At 38.1% G+C, this 24,036-nt stretch overlaps 1 protein-coding gene across 6 annotated transcripts in view; it reads right to left on the bottom strand.

The window, feature by feature from the left end:
- PALLD (palladin, cytoskeletal associated protein) overlaps positions 1 to 24,036 on the bottom strand; it is a 199,605-nt gene that overhangs the window by 11,036 nt on the left and 164,533 nt on the right. For 5 of the 6 annotated variants that reach the window (XM_074905731.1, XM_074905733.1, XM_074905736.1 and 2 more), the window contains 5 exons: positions 14,127 to 14,262; positions 11,644 to 11,745; positions 11,027 to 11,077; positions 9,344 to 9,565; positions 4,221 to 4,370 (listed from right to left, as the gene is read on the bottom strand). In XM_074905731.1, the coding sequence (XP_074761832.1) occupies positions 4,221 to 4,370; positions 9,344 to 9,565; positions 11,027 to 11,077; positions 11,644 to 11,745; positions 14,127 to 14,262 (661 nt within the window). The remainder of the gene's footprint in view (positions 1 to 4,220; positions 4,371 to 9,343; positions 9,566 to 11,026; positions 11,078 to 11,643; positions 11,746 to 14,126; positions 14,263 to 24,036) is intronic. The other variant, XM_074905732.1, reaches the window with a different exon arrangement.

Raw genomic sequence — 24,036 nt, 5'->3', positions numbered from 1 at the left:
GGAACATTAGAAGACTTAAAGCATGTAATATTAATAAATGTTGAACCTGATCTCTTCTTTTTTGTCCACCTGTTATAGAGACTGTAATACAATCTCTTCTTTCACAAAGTCATTGAAAAACTATGAAAAATAATTGTCAAGATACCTTCTGACATTAATCTATTTTATCAGCTTCCAATCTAACACAAAAAAGACTGCAATAATTGTGACTGTAACACAGTCATAGTTAAAGTGTTCCGCCTGGAAGTTTTTCTTAAAGAAGATTATTAGTCCCACTGGCAATTAAGTCCTTAAAACAGTATAATGCCTAAGTTAGTGATGTAGGTGGGAGATTTCTCTGTGGCAAGCGGACAGACCGAAAGACAAGACAACTAGTTCAAGATCTTGACAATGGCACTTGGTCAGTGTTGGCAGTTAACGACAGAGCTGCTGCCTCCAGAGTGGGTTGATCCACTTGATCTGGTGGGGCTGCAGCTCAAACAAAAAATCCATGAATGTAAAAAGCAAGGGAATTATGCAAGTACTTAAAGGGTCCCCTCTGATGAGCAAGCCTGGCTTGGGGGTAGGAACTGCACTGAAGCACACAGCTGCACTGGTGGACGTTGGAGATAGTTCAGTTGTCGGGTTATTTTCAGTGAATGATAAAGCTTTAAATAAAACATGGGCTCTGTTGTATTTAATCCTCAATTTTTGTTTTGCTTTGTTTCTTATGTCAAAATAAGCTATTTTGGTTTTTAAAAGACAGATTGCCCACCACAAGCACTCCAGAGGTAACAAATTTGGGATGGAGCTGCCTGCAGCCAGAACTACCAAAATCCAGGGCTCTGCAGAATTCACCACATAATAAAAGTATCTGGTGGTATTAACAAATGTACACAATAGCTGCACATATAAAAGCTATCTATAAAAATAATGCTGTAATAAAAGTTTATATACTTTTATATAACAATGTAATTCTAATAACTTCAAAAATGATAGTTTTAGGTAGCTCTTTGATAAATGTATGGAAGATGTACATCTGTGTGTCTGCCCCCTGGACTGGTAGCACTAAAGCACCATCCACATTAGCTCTGCAGTGTATTTCAGTTCTAAGCTGTGAGCTCCACACCCAAGTATGTAATCAAAAAAGTGACAAATATTTTTGTCATAGTAATTCGGGGTTGCAAATAGCTGTTCATTAACAACTGGCCAAAGCCCATCAAAAAACAATTTCCCTGGGGTCACAAGCAGCTGTCAAACAGCAATAACCTTTGTGTTCCTGCTGAACTGTTAGAAATGAAGTTTCTGTGTCTGCTTTTATTCCCATGACCCGTTTAGTCCACAAGAAAAATTCTCGAGTTAATAAGCCATTGTGCATGACCTGCAACAATTTCTTAAGCAAAAGCTTTTTTGTGTGTTACAAGACCATTAAAGACATCTGGAACAAATACATTTCTATTTTAGGCACCACTGTATACTAATATTTTTCTGGCAGGTGATGAATTCACACATTTTGGGATAATTTCTGTGTATCTCAATACATGAAGGCATCACAAATGGAAACACCAAGGGCAGTAAGGAATTTGAATAGGGAAGAACAATCAGGAAGCCAAAGATTTGGAAAAGTCATGTGATGAATGGGAAGGAAGCGGTGAGTGGGAAGTAATTAATGAGAAGATGGCCTAGAAAATAAGGGAAATCCAGACTGAGGACTGTGGGTGCATGGCACAAAGAAGTGGAGAGAATGAGATAAAAGGAAAGAAGATGAAAATAAGGGCCCAACTGGAGCCCACACAGCTTATGGGAAGAGATCAGTTAAGGGATGTAACCTGTAACTAAAGGCCTAAACCAGGCGAGGTTTTATGTTCATTTAGGCCCAGTGTCAGTTTGCCCTGGATTAAGCTACATGGCAAATTTAGCTGCAAACTCCAGTGGTGTGTTAAAACCTTCATTCCATTGCAGGCAATGCTGCCAGCCATGTTGACTGCCACGGACCGTTCCCAAGGTGTGCCAACAAGTCATCTTACACAGATAAATCCCATAATATTAGTCCAGATCGTAAGGTGACATAAACTGGCAGGGCTTTCATGAACTGAATCCTTTGCTTTAATGAAATCAATTTCTTTCAGCTAAGAAAATGCCTTTTTGCTTTGTAAGTTTGGTGGTTCCAATAGCAATGACCAAAACACATCAGCCACCTAGCAAATATCTACCAGTCCATCAGAATCCTGATGCAGGCTCCCTTATGTTTACGTATTTTGCTTTTCTTAAGGAAAGGTTGCCAAATTTGCGATAGCTTTGAGATTTGGACAACTTTCCATTAGAATTGAGAAGGCTATGCCAAAATTGTTTTCACTCGAGATTACTTAAAAGAATTGGAATCCAGATCTTTGAGTGTGAAAGGCTAGTACATTAACTCATAGCCCTTCTTTGCCTCCATTGTACTGTTAAACGCAGAGTAAAAGCAAGCAAATAGCAGAAGAGAGAAGCGTGTTTGCTTGGGAATTACACTGTAAAGAAAGAACAGAATGGGCTTGGTGAAACAGACAGATGTTTTGTTTAGGGGAGCCAGAGGAGGATGCTTCTGGTTCTTCTCCAAAGAGGGGAAAAAAGCACAGATGCAAAACCTTATCATTTAACAAAACTGCTTTTTGAATCCCCAAACTAGGTACAATACAAACCCAGCTCATTTTAGTACATCTAAAAACCCATCTAACAAACTCGTGTCATCAGTGACCAGAACTGATGGCCTAGGTCACTGCTGTGTCATTAAATGAGCATTATCCAGAATAACAAATGCTAAAAAGCAGGCCCTAAATATTCAGGGACAGAGTACAGTGTCCCAACACAAAGACAGTTTATCCACCAAGTTCTCCAAGACTTCAGATCACGCAGTAACGCCACACTGGAAACTCAGTACATGACAAGACTTAGAGGAAGATGAACGCGATTCACTTCTTACTTTGAGCATGTATGTATTTATTTATCACTTTTAAACCATAATTTCCCCAGTTTAAATGGTATCAAGTGTTGTAACACAATGGTTATCTAGGTGTAAAAGCTCCCAGCTTGAAGAATTCCCTTGGCCTTACATTATTTCATTATTATTTCTTCATTTGTGTTATTTGTATACGTAGAAATAATATTCAAACTACCTAGATTTAAGCATTGCAGTTTGCAGAATCTAGCCCAAACCCGCTATTTGTGTGTCATCTGTGTGTACAATCCCACACATTCACAAGCACGCTGCAGTATGAGCAGGACTGCCAGTTACAGAGCAAGGCAAAAATGGCAGCGTCATGCTAAGTAACCTAGCAACATTCATAACAGAGCACAACACTCCTGCTTCGATTAAACTCTCTCTCAGTGATACAGTTTCTTATTTTACAGTGTGATTCTACTTGCAGGCTTGGTCTTGGCAAGGTATTTGGTGCTACAGAAGAAAGTAATTCGTTACATCCCTAAAGTTATGTTACTGCCTTGGTTTCTCACATGCAAATCTTTCCCCTCACTTTGCTGTGCTGGAGGAAAAGTGGATTGAAAAAGTTACTTCAATAGGATGCATGAACGGTATAAATATATATACATAAACATCGTTTAGCTATGTCCAATGCACTAGTGTGTGTCTGTTGTACACCTCAGCTCTTGTATTGAGTCTGCAAAGAACAAATAGAACACACTGTTTCAGAAAAACATGTTTAAGACTTTGAGATCAACACAGGAGTCCTCCCCGCTACATAATAGGTGCTACAATTTTTTGCCTTACAGAACTGCAATCACTGCCTAATGTAAACATGGCGAGGTGTGATATACTCCCCCTCATTTCAAAAAGCTGGCCTCAGACAGCGAGCAGCATCAACAGAAGAAAAATGAAATCGCTGGATTGGATTACTTCTGCTGGCAACCTGGATTTTTTCTCCCTTTATAGTATGTATGCTATCCGTGCTCAGTTAGGATACTGAGATGTTATCAGCTGAAACAAATGGTGGAGGAGTGATTAATAAACAACACCCCTCCCCTCTGAAACCTCAAACCATAGGAAAAAACCTGCTGTTGAGTTGCTAATCTCTTGGGAGATAGAAGGGTCCCACCCTACTGATGCAAGATGAAAACAGAAATCTAACTTACATACTTTATGGTGACTTCATCATTTAATTAAATCATGCATACGTACGATGAGATAGTTTTCTGAAGATTTATGTCCAGAAGCATGTTTGCTCTGGAGCCAAACCTTCATTTACCTGCGGGTTAGCAGCCATAATAGTGTAATTCCCATCATCATCCAGGGTGGAGGCTGCAGTATGCAGTGAGCAAGTTCCATCAGGTTCTCTTTGAATTCGGTAGTGATCACTTCGTTTAGAAATCTGCTTCCCATCTTTAAACCAATAAATCTACAGGAAAAAACAAGGCACAGCTGATAAGAGGTGGGTGCTCATTGTCATAGTTTCTCAATTAACAGTGCTAATGAATCTTAACTGCTGAAAACCTATCTGGTAAGCATTAAAAAAATCCTGGTTTGATCAACTAGTAGAAGTGCAGGGCTACACTGCACGAACCACTTTCACTGAGACAAGTTACAGATTAGTGCTTGTTTAAAGGGAAAGACAGCAGCACAAACATTTACTGAGGTGCATAAGGGCTATACCCACCCCAAGCACCGAACAGCTGCTGAACAGCTCAAGAGCTGAAAATAAAGGTCATCACAAAGAAAAGTTCTGTTTCAGAGAAGACTACTGATTTTAAATTCTTATTTCACTTAGTTCTAAAGAAGCTGCAGAAAGAACTTGAGAATGCTATTGCTCTGTTTTCAGAAAATAAAAACATAAATCAAGGTAATTATAGGAATAATTAATTCAATGATGAATAAAACAGAAGTATTGATCTCACTGTTGAAACACCACTTTTGTCTCATATCCCTTATGCTGACTGGAGTGGACCAAAAGGCCAGAAGGGGATTCATCTGCTCACGCTGGCAACGAACAGTTCAGTATGTGAACGGGCCAGCTCAGTATCATCGCGTGACTGAAACCTCGTGTGTCACCCCGAAGTGACAGGAATGGACAGCTTTACAAAGTAACAGGAAATACTTCAAAGCAAGTCAGCACACAGATAGCCTTTAATAACTGTACACCAAAACCAGTGCAGTTCCAAATTGTACAGAACAGTTACATTATCTATCAAACAGAGTCGTTTCCATTACTTTTGATACATAATTTTATTCTCTGGCTGACCCAAGATCTACTGTGAGCCAAAAAAATGATGTATGCTGAATAATATCTTATAGTAATCCATGAATTACACAAAAAATACGTATGTCTTTTTAATGCCTCGAACTTGAGGTGAAAAAAGAAAGCAAATATTTTGATCTAGTTTTGGGGGTTTTCTGGCTATATTTTAAAAATGCTATAAAACCCCAAAATGAAATCTGTTGGAATCAAAAGAAAAATGTGACGTGGGCATGAAAACACACACAGGAATATGTGAAAAATTTTATACAAGAAAGGCTGTAGTCAGCTCCCCAAACCCACATTTAAGTAGAATGTTATTTAGTTACCATTTCTGAAGCACGTATTACACCGTAACATCAGTGGTGTTCAGCATTTCTTAAGTCACTTGTGCAGATACCTACACAATTTTGATGATGCCAGCTCGTACCAAGTACAAGAACTGTATTTGTCCTGGTCGCATGACTGCTGGGACTATCTTGCATAAGGAAAACACACACATTTTCCTCAGTCTAATTCCTGAAGTGGGAGTCTAGCTCTTGCAGTGAGGAAAAGGTGCTGGCTTTCCAGTAAAAATGAAGTGACAAAGCAAAGCACAATTCCTGGTAGAGTTTAATATGCCAGTTCTTCATACGTGCCAACATTTAAAAGTTCTAAATTCACTCACTTGAGGGGGAAAAGTTAAAGATATACTTTTAAGTATCACAAAAAGACAATGGAGAATGTTTTGGAGGGAACGAGTGGAAATTTCCCTTAAAAATCAATTACCATGTATGGTTTTTATATTAACAAGCATTATGTGTAACTAGAAATGATTTCATTTCCTCAATAGCTGGTTATACTTGTTTCCCATTTTGTCTGTCAGCAGCCTTGCAGAGACTCTGTGGTGCTAACAAAAGATTTAGTCATGTCTTCTCATCTGCTGACAGAGCACTTACTGGAGATGCAAAAGATATTTGATCACTTATATACACATGCTAATGGATGCTGGTAACAACATAGCTGCAAAAAATGAGTTTTAACTTGCATGCTTTACATGTGTCATAATGTTGCTTGGTAATCTACTGCATTAAGTAGTAATTATTTAATAAAAATGCACTTATCAGAAATATCAGGAGACATGCCAGAAATTATTACATGCAAATATATGCAAATATTAACTGAACCAGCTATCCAAACATCATGCATATGTTGTCCAATACTTATTTTCACTAAGTTTAAAAGCGTTGGCATTGCCAATATTAAGAATTTACTTGTGAGCAGTAAATTCTTAATATTACCTTTATCTGACATGGAGGTAATAAGTAAAACACTGCCACTGCTGGAGACAATGGCCCTTGCAGTGAAGTATTTTCTTTCTAGGCTACCTTTTAATAAATGTACCGTTAAACTACGTAAGCACTGAACGCTGCATCTGGATTGCTTTTGTTTGCACCAGATTTTCAGAAACCAATGCATAATGGCTAGAAATATAATTGAATACACAGTACAAAAAGATTTTTCATCTTGGGCAGCATAGGCATCTTTAATCACTATGAATTATATTCAGCCATGTGAAGAGCAAGCAGAACAAGCTTTGTGCAACATTCATGTCTCAATTAACCTTTTGTATGGTGTTGTCCTAATTCTGAGGAGAAATATCCCTTAAAAAGAAGTATTCCACAATTCCTCCTGTATCATCACAGGTTCTCATTTTAATGAGAAAATAGTTTTACATTATAGTGAAGGTTATAACAAAAGTTGACTCAGATTTAAAAAGTCATATTTATGAAGACAGAATTTGCACATCAGTATTTAATTTACATGGCATGTTCAGGGGAAAAAATAATCAAGCCAATAATCCCGCTTAGAAAAATCCCTTGTAATGAATGCCAGATTTTAGAAACACTACAGTCCTTCCCAAAGCCATTCCTTGGCAGAGCTGACCAAAAACGTAGAAGGGAGGAGCTTCAAGTTAGTAAATTGTTTCCAGCTTTTCATTTGCCAAAGTAAAGAATTTATTCAGGGGCAACACTTCCAGCTTCGACAAATGACAGCTCAGCCATTGAGCGTTTCAAAATTGCTGTCTTGGCATGCCCCAGCAGATGAGGGGAAGATACAGCCTTTGACATTTGCAAAGCCCAGCTAACAAGTAGCCATCCAACAGGACCAAAATTGGTTCCATCCCAAGCAACTTAGCAAATCACACAAAGCATCTGCAAGTGAATGGAATAAAGGGTCATAGTCCCAGGTGCAAGAGCAAATCGCTTCTTTATGTGCATGCTCTGACACTGCAGAGAAGCAGAACGTGTATCTGAATCTGAGCACAGTCACATCAGATACTCCTTTATAATGCCGTGCATTAGGGGAAGTACTAACAATGTGGTTTCTTGGCTGTGCAATCCCTAACACCAAAACAAGGAGAGTGAGGGAAAGGAGACATCCTCTTTCATCTGTCTTGAATCAGATTAAGATGCCTGTGAAACTGCACCTTAATTGAAAACTGTGAAAATTAGGGAATGGCTAAATTGACTAAGGCTGACTCACAATAGGTGATCCAGCAACTTAGTCATATGCCTCAGGCAAAAAGAGTACCTCCTCTCCAGCACAGCACACCTCTTAACACCAACAAACCCATTTATCTTCCACCCTTGTTCAGCACAACAGACTCTTCTGTACGGTCATCTCAAAAGTCACGCTGTACATCAAAGGATTGGTTTCAGTCAGACTGGGCTAATCTTCTCATTGTGTGTCTTCAGGCTGAAGCAGGAGTGCTTTTTTGATATGAGTATACTGATCAGCCCCTTGTACTTTGCAGTGGTTCACACTGTGTTGTGGTCTTGGAGTACAGAATTGGATTCCTTTCAGATGAAACTAAGCCAGAAAACGTGCTCCAAGAACACATCTAATGTGCTGCATCTGCTTCAGTCTGTGGGATGAGATTAGAGCTAGCCTGAAGTAAAACCTCCTGAAATGCAGGCAGGGATGGATATCTCATTCTACAGATTTTCTTCTTCTGGTCTGCACTAACTTGTTAACGTAGATGTAGCCTTACTTCTCTTTTGTTCTTTCTCTGCTACCTGACAAAGTCCATTTTTCCTTTTACAGTTTGTGCAGTATCATACACCTGTATCACTGGACATGTACAGTCATTTGTATTTATTTCTGCTCAAGATCATAAATAGCTGTAAAACTTACACTAGATGAGATCTGGATGTGGCTGCTGCTGTGAAGATCTTATCTAAGAGATAAGGCATCTTTGATTTTATCTAAGAAGGAAAGAGCCCCTGTCCACAAGAGGTCACTGTAAGAGCTGCAAGGACCTCACAGGGAAGCTACTGGCTTTGGCAAGGAACCTGAAGAAGCTACTGCTGTGTGCCTGCTGCATTACGAGTCAGTTGATTGCCAAGCAATTTTTGAAATGGATAAACACAACCTGCCAAAGGAAGGCATTCCTCCACACTACTGACATCACACAATTGGTACTTTTACATTTGCTAAAAGGAAATGCCTCCCAAGCCCAACCCTCCGTCAGGAGCTCATCATTAAAACCTCAACATCATGGCTCATCTTGCTGTTGGGATATATGGGAATTTATAGTATTTTACTATGCCTTCCTCTAACTTTCAACGAAATTTAGTCTTGTTAGGGTGTATAAATACGAACACTGCAGTGCTGAAGAATGGCAGAAATACGACACTGGCTCCTGAACCAGAAGCAATTTATTTTTGCATTAGGATGTTGCTGTACCTGAGCTAATTACCCACGTTAACCTGATGAGGTTGCTTTTGGGACTACTCTACCAGCTCACACAGCGTTTTCTAGCATTGCACTGCATTCTGTGGTACAGATGTACCCTGAAAATAACTCTAAAATTGACAGAAGTATTACTTCTAGGTAAAATAATTGAGACGAAGTCTCAGGAGGGAGTAACTAAGAGCCAAAGCCTCATAGTAGGATTTCTGCCCAATATAAATCTAAATAATTCCAGTGATGTCAAAAGAGATTTGACATTTTATACCAGCCAGGAGTCTGTCTTGTCAAGAGAGAATATCTGCTGTTCCTGTAAGATACAGCCTATAGGGTCCAGAGGTTCACTGTAAGTTACCAATATAGAAATCTTCAGAGCATTTCTAGAAGCATTTGTCCTCTTTTCTTACCTTTGGCTTTGGATTTCCTGCCACTTTGCATGTAAATGTGACTGGCATTCCCTCAAAGATTTTGTAATGCTTCAGCTTTATCTCAAAATATGGGGACATACTGTTATCAATAGGTTCATCTCCATGTTGCACCTCATCATCCGATTCTTCCACGGGAGATCTCTCCAGCCTGTATTCAATTTCACTGATCAATCTCTGCTCAAAGCTGGAGACTTTATACTCCTGTCAAACAAAAAAGGTACATATTAATGCCCAGCTTCAACACACACTGCTCAGCAAGATGTGTTCCTAATGTGGTTTTTTTATTCTACTGATCTCTGACAATCCATTAAGGTTTTACACACAAAAGGAAACTGTTTCTTGTTGAAGAAAAACACTATAATCTGTGCCTCCAATAACTTCCCTATGAAACAATGAAGACATCTGGTATGAGGCAAAAATTGTATTTCATGTTATCTTAAAGTCTAATTTATAAGGGGAAGGAAAGTCATTGGTTGCTTTCTTTCTATTTTTTAAAAAAGCCTATAAGAACAAAAGTATTCTGAGGCAGTTCATAAAGACAAAAGAAACAGGCTAATATTTCCTTGAGGGTACAGGCAGATTTAGGGTGGGTTTTGTTTCCAGATGGCCAGAAGACCATATGGTTTACATCTGCTATTTGCATAGAACCGTACTGGAGGCTGCACCAGCAGGCTAAACTGATTTTGTTTACAATTGCCTGTAAAAATGAGAAAACGGCAACACTGGCAGTCCATGATAGTTGCCTCTCTTTACTCCTGTTGCCATGGTCCCCTTTGTCTGGCCAAAAGTATCACTTCTTCCTTAAAAATCAAATTTCTCGTGAGTACTCAAGATATAGAAAGAAGAGTGGAAAGTTTCATCCGGTGTAAAACACTACTGCTTATTTAAACTTGCTCTTCAGATACTGAGAAACACTACTGTGACAGAGTTATATACTTTCCGGACCTGTTCACTCTCTCTGCTTCACAGTACAGAAGTCCTGCTTTGAATCTTTGCGATAACAAAGATAATGCCAGAAAGTAAGAAAGCTCAGAAGCAGGAAAAAAAAAAAAAAAAAAAAATCTTTATTAGCCAATGCTCTTCTCAGTCAGCAGAAATTCAGGCACTCTTTCAAATGACCTTTGGCCATTATCTCTGACCCTTATTTTATTTAAGATAAAATACATCTCACATGAAGCCTCCTTTCACAGGCCCATCCTCTACCATTGACTCTGGTCTTGGAATGACATGTAGTCTTTCTACTGACTGGTTACAGAACTAATCACAACCCTCAATAGCAGTAAAAAGTGGAAGAAAAGAGAAATACCTTTTTAAACTGAAGACATTTTTAAAATTTCTTTGTTCCCTGAAAGTTTATCATAAAAGTAAATAATGAAGTACATATGGTATATATATAAAAAGCAGTTGATTGGAATGCAAGGCAGTTAGTATCAGTGTATGTTAACATTACAGCAGAAAGACACTGGAGCACACCATTACTGTGGTTAAGCTGCCTGCACTCAGACAATTAAACTTTAAGGGAGTGTAGCCCAAATCTCCAGTTATTAATGCTAGATGACCTCTTGCTATTAACTAAGAACAGTAGAAGGGAAAGGGCAAAGATCACAGAGAAAAAAAATTAACTGAAAAAAAGCAAGACAGAAAAAAGGTGAAAACGTTAACCTTTTGAATATCCACAGGACTCACTACAGAAGCACCAACAGAACGAGCTTCCTGCAAGGGTAGAATAAAAGATCAAGAGGCAGAAGGAAGACCAAGAGGCATACATGTCTGTTTCTCAGAGTTTTTATCAGGAGAACATACTTTATGTGGTAACATAAGCAAACAAATCCTGCACATTTCCAAATAGCAACTCTGGCATCTAAACAATGGAGAATGCGTACCTGGCCTTTCAAGCAGACTTTCTGTTATGTTTTTAGTCTGCATCCAAAAAGTGCAGATTACACACATAAAGAGAAGATAGTTTCAAGATAGTAGATGTATTTTTTCCTTGGAAGACTTAAAGGTCAGGACAGAATAGGATAAACGGAAGAGTTTAAAGCAGAAAGTAGACATTTAATGACTCATTCAGTATGGAAAAACTGAGCAATAGGCATTTGATCCTCCAGTTTACTTCACTGATATATAACGTATGACTTCTGTAATCAAAACTCTCCTATCTTGTGTATATTTATTGTCTTATGTAAGACTCCTTTTCAGAGAAAATAAGTTTTCTGTAAAAAAAGAAAAATTGAAATAATTTTTTTATTTTCCTATGAAATTGTAGAGTTATGTGGCACCTGTATAGCAGGCTCCTCTTCTGGCTCCTGTATGTTGAAGACAGTTGCAGCACTGTCTGCTCCCAGCAATCGACGAGCCATTTTCTCCTCATACGTTAACCTCTGAACAAAAAAATAAGAGGGGGACAAGTTGGAGGGAAAAGAAGAAGAGTTCTTATTTCTCATTAAGCACTACAAGGCAGCTAGACAGTAAGCAATTCTTTAAGTAATGTTAATAGATGAGAACAGCAATATGTTTCGAATAGAAATTTTCTGCTGCAGTTTGTAATGCATTTTTTTTGCATTACAAGTGGCTCTTCTGGCTTAAGCAACCCTTGCCCTGACTCTGCCATTTGTTTCCATCCTCTTGCCAGGAACTCGGGCAGGAATGAGCAATAGGAACTGCTTAAATCAGCATGGCCATCAAAAAAAAGTGCATGTCAAATCATCCCAAATCTTACTCCTAGCCGTTCTGCTCAATTTTTACATTAGAACCACACGGCAGAAAACTCTGCCAAAAATGCTAAGGAGATACTACACTACTTGATTATTTTGTCAAAACCATGACAGCTTTATAGAACAATACACTCTTTAAGGTTTTTATTTCTATTTCTTCTTACTCTTCCAAAAATTAACGAGACAGCTTATACAAGACAATATACGCTCAGAAGGTAAGGCAAGTTAAAAGAAAACCTTAAGTGTGCAATTCAATTATTTCATTATTATTTTTCCTTCTACATTCAATAACACATTTCAGGCACTTAGACTCTTACAAATCAACATCACCAAAAAATGCTAGTGAATGAAAGGCTCATTACATGGTGAAATGCCTCACTTAAACAGAAAAATGACAAAAGAATGGAAATTGTAAAACATTACATCTACTTAATGCTTCAATTTTTTAAAAAGTTCATTTAAATTAGTTTTTAAAAGATGTCATATCATAGCTAAACTAGCAGGCTGAGACTCATGAAAACTAGGTACCAATCTTGGCTTGGTTACAAATGTCTAAGCAAGTCATGAACTTTTCTTCACTTTAATTTCTTCTGTAATCAATCCAAGTGCCCACAGCCATAATTACACAAACAGAATTAGCCAAGACAGGAATCTGCAAGGCAAAAGCCTCAAGGCAAGTGCAAAATCAGAGTTTACTTGGTTCAAGCTCCCACATCATCTGATCGCAGTTGTTTTTTTTTTTTCCCTTGGGCCATGTGGGCTTTCTCAGGACATTCCATTCATTTGTCCAGGCCAAACATTTCTTTCACTTTCCAAAATAGGTATTGACAGTCATGTTCAGCCCACCTCCTTTGAAAAAAATGGCAACTTATACACTATGAGAGTGGTTCTGCTTAACTGCTACGGAAAACTGCCAAACCCTATGCAGTTCACGAAGAAAGGTAAGTACAGAAGCACTAGTCACTCTGAACATTTTCCCTATTTCACTTCATTGACCCTATTAAGAACCAGAATCTGTGGAGTAGATAGTCTGACTCAATAGGTTGTCTTGAACTACAACTCCACAGTCCACATATCAGACACAGGAGCAAACAGCAAACTTCGGAGCATGGTTCTGAGAAACCCACAGCACACTACCTTTCAGTGACGCAAAGGTATCTCAAGGCATTCAGATGCTTTTGAAAACATTTCACTGACAAAACAGGGGTGACACTCTACATTTTAAAAATTATTTTCCTCTTAAAAGAGATTCCTGCTTCAGAGACATTTAAATCAATGCCTTAATAACTGTAATCAACTCTTAGGAGAGTTGCTTCTCATCAACTCTGAGCAGGAAGAATTTGGTATTTTATCTTTTATGCACATCTTAAAATGCACAAAAATTAATAGAGAACTTTGCAGCTGCTCATTTTAATTATTTGATATACTTGCCCATTTTACCTCATTTCTTGATTCCTCAAGCATATCGTTAATTCTTGACAAGGTCTGTAAGTTAGTACTACAGGTTGGTTTTTATTCTATTGGCCAAAAAATGTCCCACAATTGCAGGATCTAACGATGCCTGATTCCTAACAGGTTTGTTTCTCGTGATGAACTACCTCATCCCCCTCCGACGTCCACTTACCACCTATTCTTTCCCCCTGTTGTCTTACAGCTGGGCAAAAGGTAGAATGAGCCTGGACTGATCAAGTGTTATGCATATGCTTACTGGCCAGCCACCCGGTGATGAACAGCCAAAATCAAATGGCCTCTGAGGCTGACAAAGCCTTTGAGGTACAGACCGTGCAGACTTCTTATGCTAATTCATCACCTTTGAGACCTCCATTGCTTTGTTATGTCCAAGTAAAGTTGCCCAACAGGAGACATAATGATAGGCCAAAATGTACACTATCATTCCTCATGGAAATGCAGCTTTGGAAATGCAATTTAAAATAATAAATACATAAAATATAAAAATAATCTACACACAATTTTTTTGTATGCAGCATATCTGAGAAACTACCCTTGATGCCCACTCCCATTCCCCAGGGTATTTTATGTTTTTGTACCGGTTGCCCATTGTTCAAAAGGTCTTCCTTGAAGCGAAGTTTTCTTTCCAGATCCTGAATTACAGCATCTTTTGACCCTTGAATCTCTTCATCTGATGCTATCCTAGCAGTTCTGCCTGTTTTCTTGGGAAATCCCCTGCAAAACAGTACAGGAAAATTCATGAGCTTTCCTGAAATCAATGGTATTTAGAAATTTATCTGGAATCACTGCTATTAGTGAAGAGAACAACACTGTGTCTTTGAAATTAGAGGTTTAACATCTTTCTTACTATTCTGTCCCTTCTAACTCACTTCACTATTTAAATGGTTAGTTTAAGGACAAAGCTGAAACTGTGCTTTATTCATGCATTAGTTAAAACAGGGCTCAGGATTGTGTAGTGGTGGCTATAAACACCGTACACTCAAAGAGGAAACTGATGAGCAATGGCAATAAAGCAGTGAAAGGAAACATGAAAGAGAAAGTATGACTAGATAAGTGGGGATGGAAGATTAGCCAGGTTCCTATAAAGTACCAGATGGATAAAGATCAGAAAGATGTAAGGCAGTTAATTATTAATTTCCTACATTATTTATTAACTAATTCCTTGTTACAGCTTTGCAATACACAATGCATAACTTCATGTTTATTCTTCGTATCTCTGTGAACACACACCCAGAAGGCAACATGTAAATGTTGTTTCTGAAAGAAGAGCCATTCATAGAGTCTAGGTTAGACTGGCAAAAAGAAAAATCATCCCCGCAAGGCCGTTTTCAGCAGCAGGGTTTCACAGTGGAATAGCAACCATTCAGCAGTTAGCATTCACAGGGCTAAGCTATTCCTCATACCAGTCTACAAGTTATGATTGCACTTTCAGGATGTCTGACTCCCATTTTCTGCAATTGCAGAGGAATTTTTTTTTTTTTTCAGTCTGCGCTAATATTTATCACTTTTCAGTAATGTTACGATGGCTCTAATGCTGGAAATGCTCAACAATGGTGGTTTCTACTGGAGATCAACTGTTCTTACACAGTGGTGAAGAAATCAACACTGCCATCGGTATTTAAAACTTGTAGCAAACCCCATTTCTCCAGTGAAGTCACACACTATTGTTTAAAACCCCAATATTGATTCAATACTAGTTTGTTGAGTCGGGTTTTTTTTTTTAACGTCATCGACTAACTAGGGCTCAGCCCATTACACGGAAATGACACGCAAAATATGGAATTGAATCAGATAAATTGACAAACTTACAGATGACAGAGATGGAAAAAAATCAGACTAGCATCTAAGGAGTAAACTTTTTTCTAATACACAACTTAATAATTTAATTGCCAGCACCAAAACGTCAAACAAGAATCATATGGAAATAAATTTTCTCAGATATTGTTTGGTACTATGTTTCTATAACGTGGTTAGAGAAACTTCATTCTTCAGCAAGTGTTTTCAATGGTAATTTTTAGTCTTAGTTAAAATGAAACAATATGCATATGCTTTCAAAAGCCAAAAAAGAATTAAGTGAATAGATGGAGAAGACAATAATTGGAAGCATTTCTGTCTAAATTCCTAAAACATTTCATATTCTGTTACTGAAAGTAAATTTAAAATGGGAAAATGGATAAGTTCTTGTTAAAAGAACACATTTTCACATTAAATCACAGCAGAAGAAGAGCAGACATTTGCCTAGTGTCGCAAAGAGCCAGAGAACAACATCCCCCACCCTAGAAATATTCAGCCGTTAGCTGGAGATCTTCTCAGTCAACAAGCAGAATAATTCCCTCAGCATTTGGCTGGGGATCTTCTCAGTCACAAGTAACAAAGACAGTCTCCACTCTGTTTTGGGAAAGAAATCGGGAAAACTATCCCATCTACAGGGAGACGAGAGAATGCTGAGGAAGGGATGAGGTCTCTTCAAGAAAGAGATGCTTCAACAACTCAAGAAATTTGGGGATAGTAAATGTAAAGGAAAATACGGAAGGAAAACTGGACAGGAGAAGGTGGGAAGAGGGGATCACAAGGTAATGTCCCTCAGGAAAGCTGGACCAACTGCTGGAAGCTAGTTGGAAAGGTGGCATCTCTCTCCTCATATTCTTTCCCTTCACCTTCCAGCCTCTTACCCCACCCAGTCCTGCACTTGTCATGGAACCAAATTTTGTAATTTTTTAGCTAAGAACACACACACACACAAAATCCAGCCAACTTCAAGGCAGTAAATTTCAAATTTGGCTTCACCTTGAGGAAGCCCTGTACCAGCTTTTAAGGGAGACATGCATCCTACCTTGAAAATTTCAAGTGATACATTAAGAGATACAGTTTTCATTTCACATTCTTTCAAACTTCATACTTGAATGATAAAAACAGAGTCTTAGCAGAAAAAGGCCTGCTTATGCTTGGCACTCAATAGGCTGTAAAGGTAAAATGTACAGTTTACCCAAGAAAGTCCCAACAGTGCACAAAAAAGAAGGGGATCGGCTAAGTGCTCTGGAGTGGAGTTCAAGTAACAGGTGAAACAATTTTCTGAAGCATTATCACTATCTCCAAAAACAAAAACCCCTAAGCAAACACACCCATTTTTAAAAGGGGAAGGAGTACCAAGAGAATTACAGTTCAGTAAGTTCAACGTCCATACTAAACATAAGAAAATTACAGCACATTTCAAAACAATGTGGGATAATAAGGAAACAAAAATTGAATCATATCAAATCTCACATTTCTCCCTGTCAGGCTGAAGGGCATGCAGATAGGCAAAAAGAAGTAGCTTTGCTACATTTCAGTTTATGTCTTCTGAGCAAGCCCTCAGGAGCTGCAGTATGTTCCCTAGTAAATCAAGGAAACAGAGTCTTGCTGAAACTTCTATTATATGGCTGCTTAACTGTCTGAAGAAGCTGTTCTAAGAATAGCAAGGAGTTTTTTTTTTCTATCAAACTGGAAGAGGTCAATGAGGTCTTTCAAAGGTCTAGACAAAAATCAGTGCAGAACTCTCTCCACCCTCCAACACTGGAACAAGTCATGTAGGGAAGCTAAGGAATTTTATTTAAGAACAAGGTATGCAAATATTTCAGCAATGGCTTAAGGATCCCTGGTAGCTTTTAACAGGAGAGGCAGATTCCCTGACAACCCTCCAGATCTCTGGTTATGTGCCAGAATATCATGAGCTTTGCACAGTGGGTGTGGAAGTGTCATCCATGACCTGGTCAAATCAACTTGCCTGAAAAATAAATTCTCTTCTCTTTACTTACATTTACAAATAAGTATTTAAGCAAGGAAGTAGTTGGTTTAAAAACATAACTATAAAAATGAGTGAGTATCAGTTAAAACTTCTTCAAATGCCTTTAGAAAACCTCTATTTCAGGACTATTTTAAATTGGGGCAAAAAAAGAAAAGGTGCACAAGGAAAGGTAATTCTTCTCGCAGATGCTCTATTTCCACCTCCTCTTTAGACTATTTATTTCTCTACATATATACACTTTAAAATATGTCCATATATATACATACATACATATCCCCACCAATTTAGCTCTTAAGGCATACATCCTTGAGATGAATTTCAAAATGGCTACAATGCAATGGCAACAAATAGAAGGTCTTTGGTAAATCTACCCTCTGAAGCACAGTATCATTCAGCTTGAGAGACTGTTTTCATGTCAAGACAACCTGGCAGGCAAACTTTCTTCAGTTGCTTTTGCAAATATTTTTCACCATTCTTACATGCCCTTATCTGGACGCATTAAGTTCCTGAGATTCGTGTACTTAGTGACTCATCCGCTTTCTTTTCATCTTTTCTCAAGGATAATATCAAACAAAACACTCTGCCCATTCATTTATGTATTTGTATGTTCATTCTTTGCCTGATACAATTTTCAGAGTATATTGTGACTTAAGGTAGCAGGAGATAGCTGGAGAAGGCATGTTTCAAGATATTCACACCATTAGTCTCGAGCACACAACCATCACCACAAACGTGCAAAGAATCTATCAGCCTTTGAGAATCAGGCTACAATCGCATAGATTTTAAGCACCTCTGAAACATGCGTCACTTAAGTCACTGAAGGTCTGAATACAGATATAGATAAAAGCACCCAAGTCTGAATACTTTTGGTCAGAAAGGGCGCAACGAAATTGCCAAAACTCAGTCTTCATTCACACAGAGATTTTTGACAGCAAACCCTTTTGCAACCTCGGCTTGGCTCTCCTTAGTTTTGAATATTTGCCCTAACATTTGTTTAGAAAGAAGGCCAAACCGGCAATACTTTTATTGTTTTAATTACACAGAGTGCCCGCTGGATGCAATTCCCTCTTTTCCTATGTACCTTTTACAGTGTAAACAAGGGCAACAGGCTGGCTGTTGTTATCCTTCCAAGAACAAATTCCTGTTTGCAGCCAATATGGCTCAGTTTCACAGAAATGCAAATCAATTCTCTGGTACTGAGGTAATGAACAGTAACTTGATTTTTTCTTTAAAACTAAAGTCTTCCAAAAATACAGCTATTTCCTGCCCACTTAACACATTTTTCACTTACTGTAAGAACAAAGTTACTACAAGCATTGTTAACAGGTCACAAACCTTGAAGCTGCAGCTGCATATTAAAATCGTTTTAGTCTGATCTTGTCATACACACTATGGAGACCAGGAGCCAGGTCTGTTCAGTAATGTGATGTTACATGTGCCTGAGTTAAGGAAATGCCTGAGGCACAGATGTGACTAAGGATGACTTGCACTAAATGAAACAAAGGTAATGAAAGTTCAATTATTTCTACCACCCAAGAAAAGGTTATGAAACTGTAGTTTAAAAAAAGTAAATAAATCATGCCTCATCATTGGATAGGATTGAGACTGACATGAATAATATATATTTCTGAGCAAGTCTGATCCTTCTTAAGGATAACAGAGAACAACTCACCTACAAACTGCATGCCTACCAGGTAAAATTTATTTTTCTAAGACTTATCTTTAAACATGCATTTTTACTCATTAATAGAAGAACTACTACTTTTTCATTCTCCTGTTCAGTTCCTTCCCCATCTAAGCAAGTTATCCCTCTGCCTCATGCTGTACTGGTTACCATAGATACGTAAGTGTCATTTGCTTTTCCAAAGATGCCCACATATTTGGATATAAATTTTTAAAACTAGTACCTATTTTGTAACCAGTAATCTTATTCACATTTTTGATTGCTACCAGCATTATGCTAGAACTGATGGTCACAAAAAAAATCAATAAAGCACTGACTGCTCCTGAATGTAGAAAAAGATGGCTGGCACAATCCTCATAGTCCTGAAACCTTGAAAACAGGTAACTGCCAGAATCACAGGAAGAAAAACCTACACTGGACTGAGAAAAGGTAATATAGCCAAACTATTAACCTTTACTCCAGTTGATGAAATTTTACTGGTTAAGGTCTCCAAAACTATCAATTACTGTACCTGGCTTTTACATTCACACACATTTCTGTGGCATTCAGATCTGCTTAATATAAGGAGGTTATAAAATTAAGTCCTCTGAAAAAAAAATGTGCAGACCAAAAAAAAGCTGCAAAGCAATGCTGCAAACAGCCTCTCTCCTTCAACAGAGAGGTATACAGAATCACAGAATCATCAAGGTTGGAAAAGACCTTGAAGATCATCTAGTCCAACCATTAACCTCACACTGACAGTTCCCAACTACACCATATCCCTCAGCGCTATGTCAACCCGACTCTTAAACACCTCCAGGGATGGGGACTCCACCACCTCCCTGGGCAGCCCATTCCAACACCTAACAACCCCTTCTGTAAAGAAATACTTCCTAATATCCATTCTAAACCCTCCCTGGTACAACTTGAGGCCATTCCTTCTTATCCTATCGCTCGTTACTGGGTTAAAGAGGCTCATCCTCAGCTCTCTGCACCCTCCTTTCAGGGAGCTGTAGAGGGCGATGAGGTCTCCCCTCAGCCTCCTCTTCTCCAGACTAAACACCCCCAGTTCCCTCAGCCTCTCCTCGTACGACCTGTGCTCCAGACCCTGCACCAGCTCCGTTGCCCTTCTCTGGACACGCTCGAGTCATTCAATGGCCTTTTTGTAGTGAGGGGCCCAAAACTGAACACAGGAATCGAGGGGCGGCCTCCCCAGTGCCGAGTACAGGGGTAAGATCACTTCTCTGTCCCTTCTGGCCACGCTATTTCTGATGCAATATACGCACTAATTCTCTTAGTTAAGTTCACTTGTCATCTTACAACATTCTTAAGCATCTGCAAATACCATTTAGACAAAGAACTGGATAAAAGCATCTTGAAAATGAAGACTTCCAGACGCAATGATTGTCAGGATACAGTAGGTGAGTTATTTTGGCTACGGTCTGTGTGGCTCCTTGTTAAATCCTTGATCTCTACTTTTGAGTGACTGTAATTGATTAGATCTGGAGCACAACCTGGATTTCAAAGTTCAAATGCAACAAACACGCATTCATCATATTTCAAAAAAGCTGATGCACATACATAATAAAAAGGTGCAAAACCAAAGTTCCCAATATGAGCCGTTTCTTAGCACAACAAACAAGAAATGATCTGATACCACAGGTAAAACACTCAGGTGTTGTTCTAATAGTCACAAATAGCATCCAAGCTATGGGAAAAGGAAGTACAACATGATAAATCAAGGAACTTTAAACAAAGATGGTCTAATGGACAGGAACAATAGCTTAAGAAAACAGGTGGTTGTGAATGAATGCAAACCCTAATATTTGCTGGAATTTTTCCAGTTACAGAAATACTTGTCTTCATATATATTTTCCTGAGATCCAGGGATAACTCCAGGTGTGACTGAATAGGTAGCATACAGAGATGAAATAAGCTCCCTCAGAAGCAAGAAAACAACCTGACCTTTCTCCTTAGTTTGATGTTGGAATTCCTAATCAAGGTACTTCCTCCTATGTATAATTATTTTCACATCAATCATACTGAATGTAACCTCTATTTTTTACAGTTGTGACAGACATAACGTACAGAAATGGGAAAAGTAAATATCTAGTCTACATAGGACAGCAATACAGTTTACTCTAAAATGAAAGCTGGTATTTGTACTGGGAGACTACTGAAAGCTGCAAGATAAAAAGATGGAGAAGTGTAACTTTTCCTCAGTGGTCATCATCATTGCTAACTGACTCAAGGAACACAAAGATTATTAAAATACTGGCTTCAGTGCTATTCGAGACAGAATTCAGTGGACAAGTCACAGTACACAACTGCAAGAACAAGCCAGCAGCTCTGATTCAAAGGGGAAAAAATTGCTAATCTCTCTGATGTCAATATTCTCATGATTCCCACAGAATTTCCTTTAAGATTTGGATTTATGGCTCTAGAGGTCATTGAAAGAGCAGTTAAATTTATTATGTAGAGTGATAAAAGCAGCTTATTTAATTACATTTTACAAGATACTTTAGACAATCTTTTCTTCAAAACAATGTTTTCCATTTTCCATTCTTTTCCAGAAAGCAGTAGATCTAGAGTCATGTTCTTTCACCAATTCTGTACGGTCAGATTTTTTTCTGTTTGCGACTAAGGTAATATTACTGAAGGTATATACTTTAACAAAAAGTCTACTTTACGGAAAAGAGTCTTCTTTAAGAAAGCAATATAATTTTAAAAGTTGCTTTCAAAATTTTATATATATATATATATATATATATATATCTATATGATTTTTATACTTAGAAAGAGATTCCATTTCTCCAGGTTGGTTCACTCCACATCTTTTTGTATCAGGATTTGTATTCTTGTTATTTAAATATTCACCAAATAGCCACTAAATTCTACTTATGGGACTAATTTTGCTTTCACAAATGCTCATGTAAGTTTACCAATGTATGTGCTTACCTAGAATTTGTAAGTATACTTATTTCTTTTCATACAGATATAATTTGCTTTTTCTATGAGCAGTGAAGACCAGTTTCTAGCTTCTACAGATTTAACTGTGAACAAAACTCCCTCAGTTCTGTTTCTGCCACATTAACTCTGCTCCCTGCAAGTCTTCTGTAACCAAAAGCTAACCTGAGTCCAACACACACCCACCCACCCTGGAGTTTTCTTTGGGTGAAGACCTGAGATTTTTAAGAATAGTATCCAACCACCTTACTCCAGCCAAGTTTTACCTCAGAAATAACTGACAAGTGTTCATAATTCCCTTAAGTACTTAATTAGCTATGCAGTTCCGCCAGCACTTCTCTCTTGTATAACAACACTGTGCTCTGACAAGCCATGAATTTATCAAATCTGCCCTATTAATAACAAAAAAAAAAAAAAAAAAAGAAGAAAAAATTCCCAAAGCTTGTTCAGCTACCACCACCACAGTCACAGCTTGAAAATGCTGGTCATTACAAAGTTTCTAGAGCTTAGGGGAAAGATGAAACATTTACCATACAACTGTTGCAAATAAATGCTTAATACTTAAAAGATGAATTAGTAGGTACTAATGACAAAAAGCTGCTTTCTATGTTTCAGATGTCCAAATAAAATGTAGTAAATTCACAAGCTATTCCCATGATTTGGACAAGGCTGTAATGTACTGGTAAAAAACAAACAAAAAACCCCCACCCCAAACAAACAAAAAAACCCTAGTGCAATGTTTCAAAATCTATCAACTGGAAAGAACATTCATTTGATCAAGCTGGTTTAGATAATCCTGTCACTTCCAGAGTCTCAGGGTCCAAAACCAAGGAATATGTCAACCCTTAGCTGAAATATTAGCCTGATATTTACTGCTCATGGGCTTACAGACAGAGCACAGGGATGGAAGGGAGTTAGAAGTGGTGTGTCTCACCTCTTATATAACAAGACATACAACACCTCCTTGGATCAATTTCTCTTTTAAGTAGAAAAAGGATGATACATACACTGGAAAGGAAATGTCTGAGGAAAGCTGGTGGAGGGAAGGTCTGACTCCATGAAGAGAAATGAAGACTCTCTGTTGGTCTGTATACAACTACTGTGTCCTCCACTTTACAGAAAAATTCACTGATGCCTTTGACCATCTCCAAAAAGAATTACCTCCACCTGCAATGTTTATTACTTTACCTTATTCTCCTCCTATCACAGAAGCAATTTAAGAAAATAAGAATGATACTAAGTACTGATTCTGAGGAACAGATCAGTGATTGTACTAAGATCAAGTAATGAAAAAAAATAATTCAAATGTATGAAAATTTAAACAATTATTCAATAATTTCTGGAGTATATCAAGATACATAACTTATAAAAATAGTCTGTAGAATTTCGTACTCTGCCAAACAATATTTTCTGGTAATTACATGAGACTCTGACAAGACTAAGTATTTATTGTTTTCTTTCAGATAGTTGGCTATCGGTGTCACATTACCCATGCCTGGGAGAGAAGAGAGTAAACAACCACTGTAAAAAGACCATATAATCGAAATACGAACAGTGAATTACCAACCCTGAAATACACACACAAGAAAGACAAGGCAAGAGAAAGGAGCCATGAAAACACTGAAAGCAGACGGGAAGACTGTCTTTTACAAGCATTTTATCTGTTAAAGGCACTTGATATGAAACTTTTGAGGTAGCTAAATCCAATGACAAGTCCAAGTCTACTTCGACTGATGGTAAAATATAATAATAATGAATCATAAAGTTATTGTCTAAATAGGAAATACGATCACTTCAAACACTGTATTTGGAGTCTCTAGTAAAAAATGTACGTCCTTTCCAGGAAAAGTATTTCAAGCTCTGCCTAGCTTACTTTCAGCAACCCACTATCCTCCTCTCAGTATCACCGCTATATGTCTGATCAATAAGCAGAGACAGCTAAATGCCTTGACCAGCATTTTAGTTGCTGAGCTGAAGCAAAACTGTGACTGCTTCAATTAATTCTTTGCACCCAGTCTGTACAGCACACTGTCAGGAAACTGTATCATCCTTTTCAATCAATGGATCTTGGAGA

This window comes from Athene noctua, chromosome 4, assembly GCF_965140245.1.
Source record: "Athene noctua chromosome 4, bAthNoc1.hap1.1, whole genome shotgun sequence".
In the NCBI taxonomy this organism is placed as follows: Eukaryota; Metazoa; Chordata; class Aves; order Strigiformes; family Strigidae; genus Athene; species Athene noctua.
This window is presented reverse-complemented; position numbering and strand designations above follow the sequence as displayed.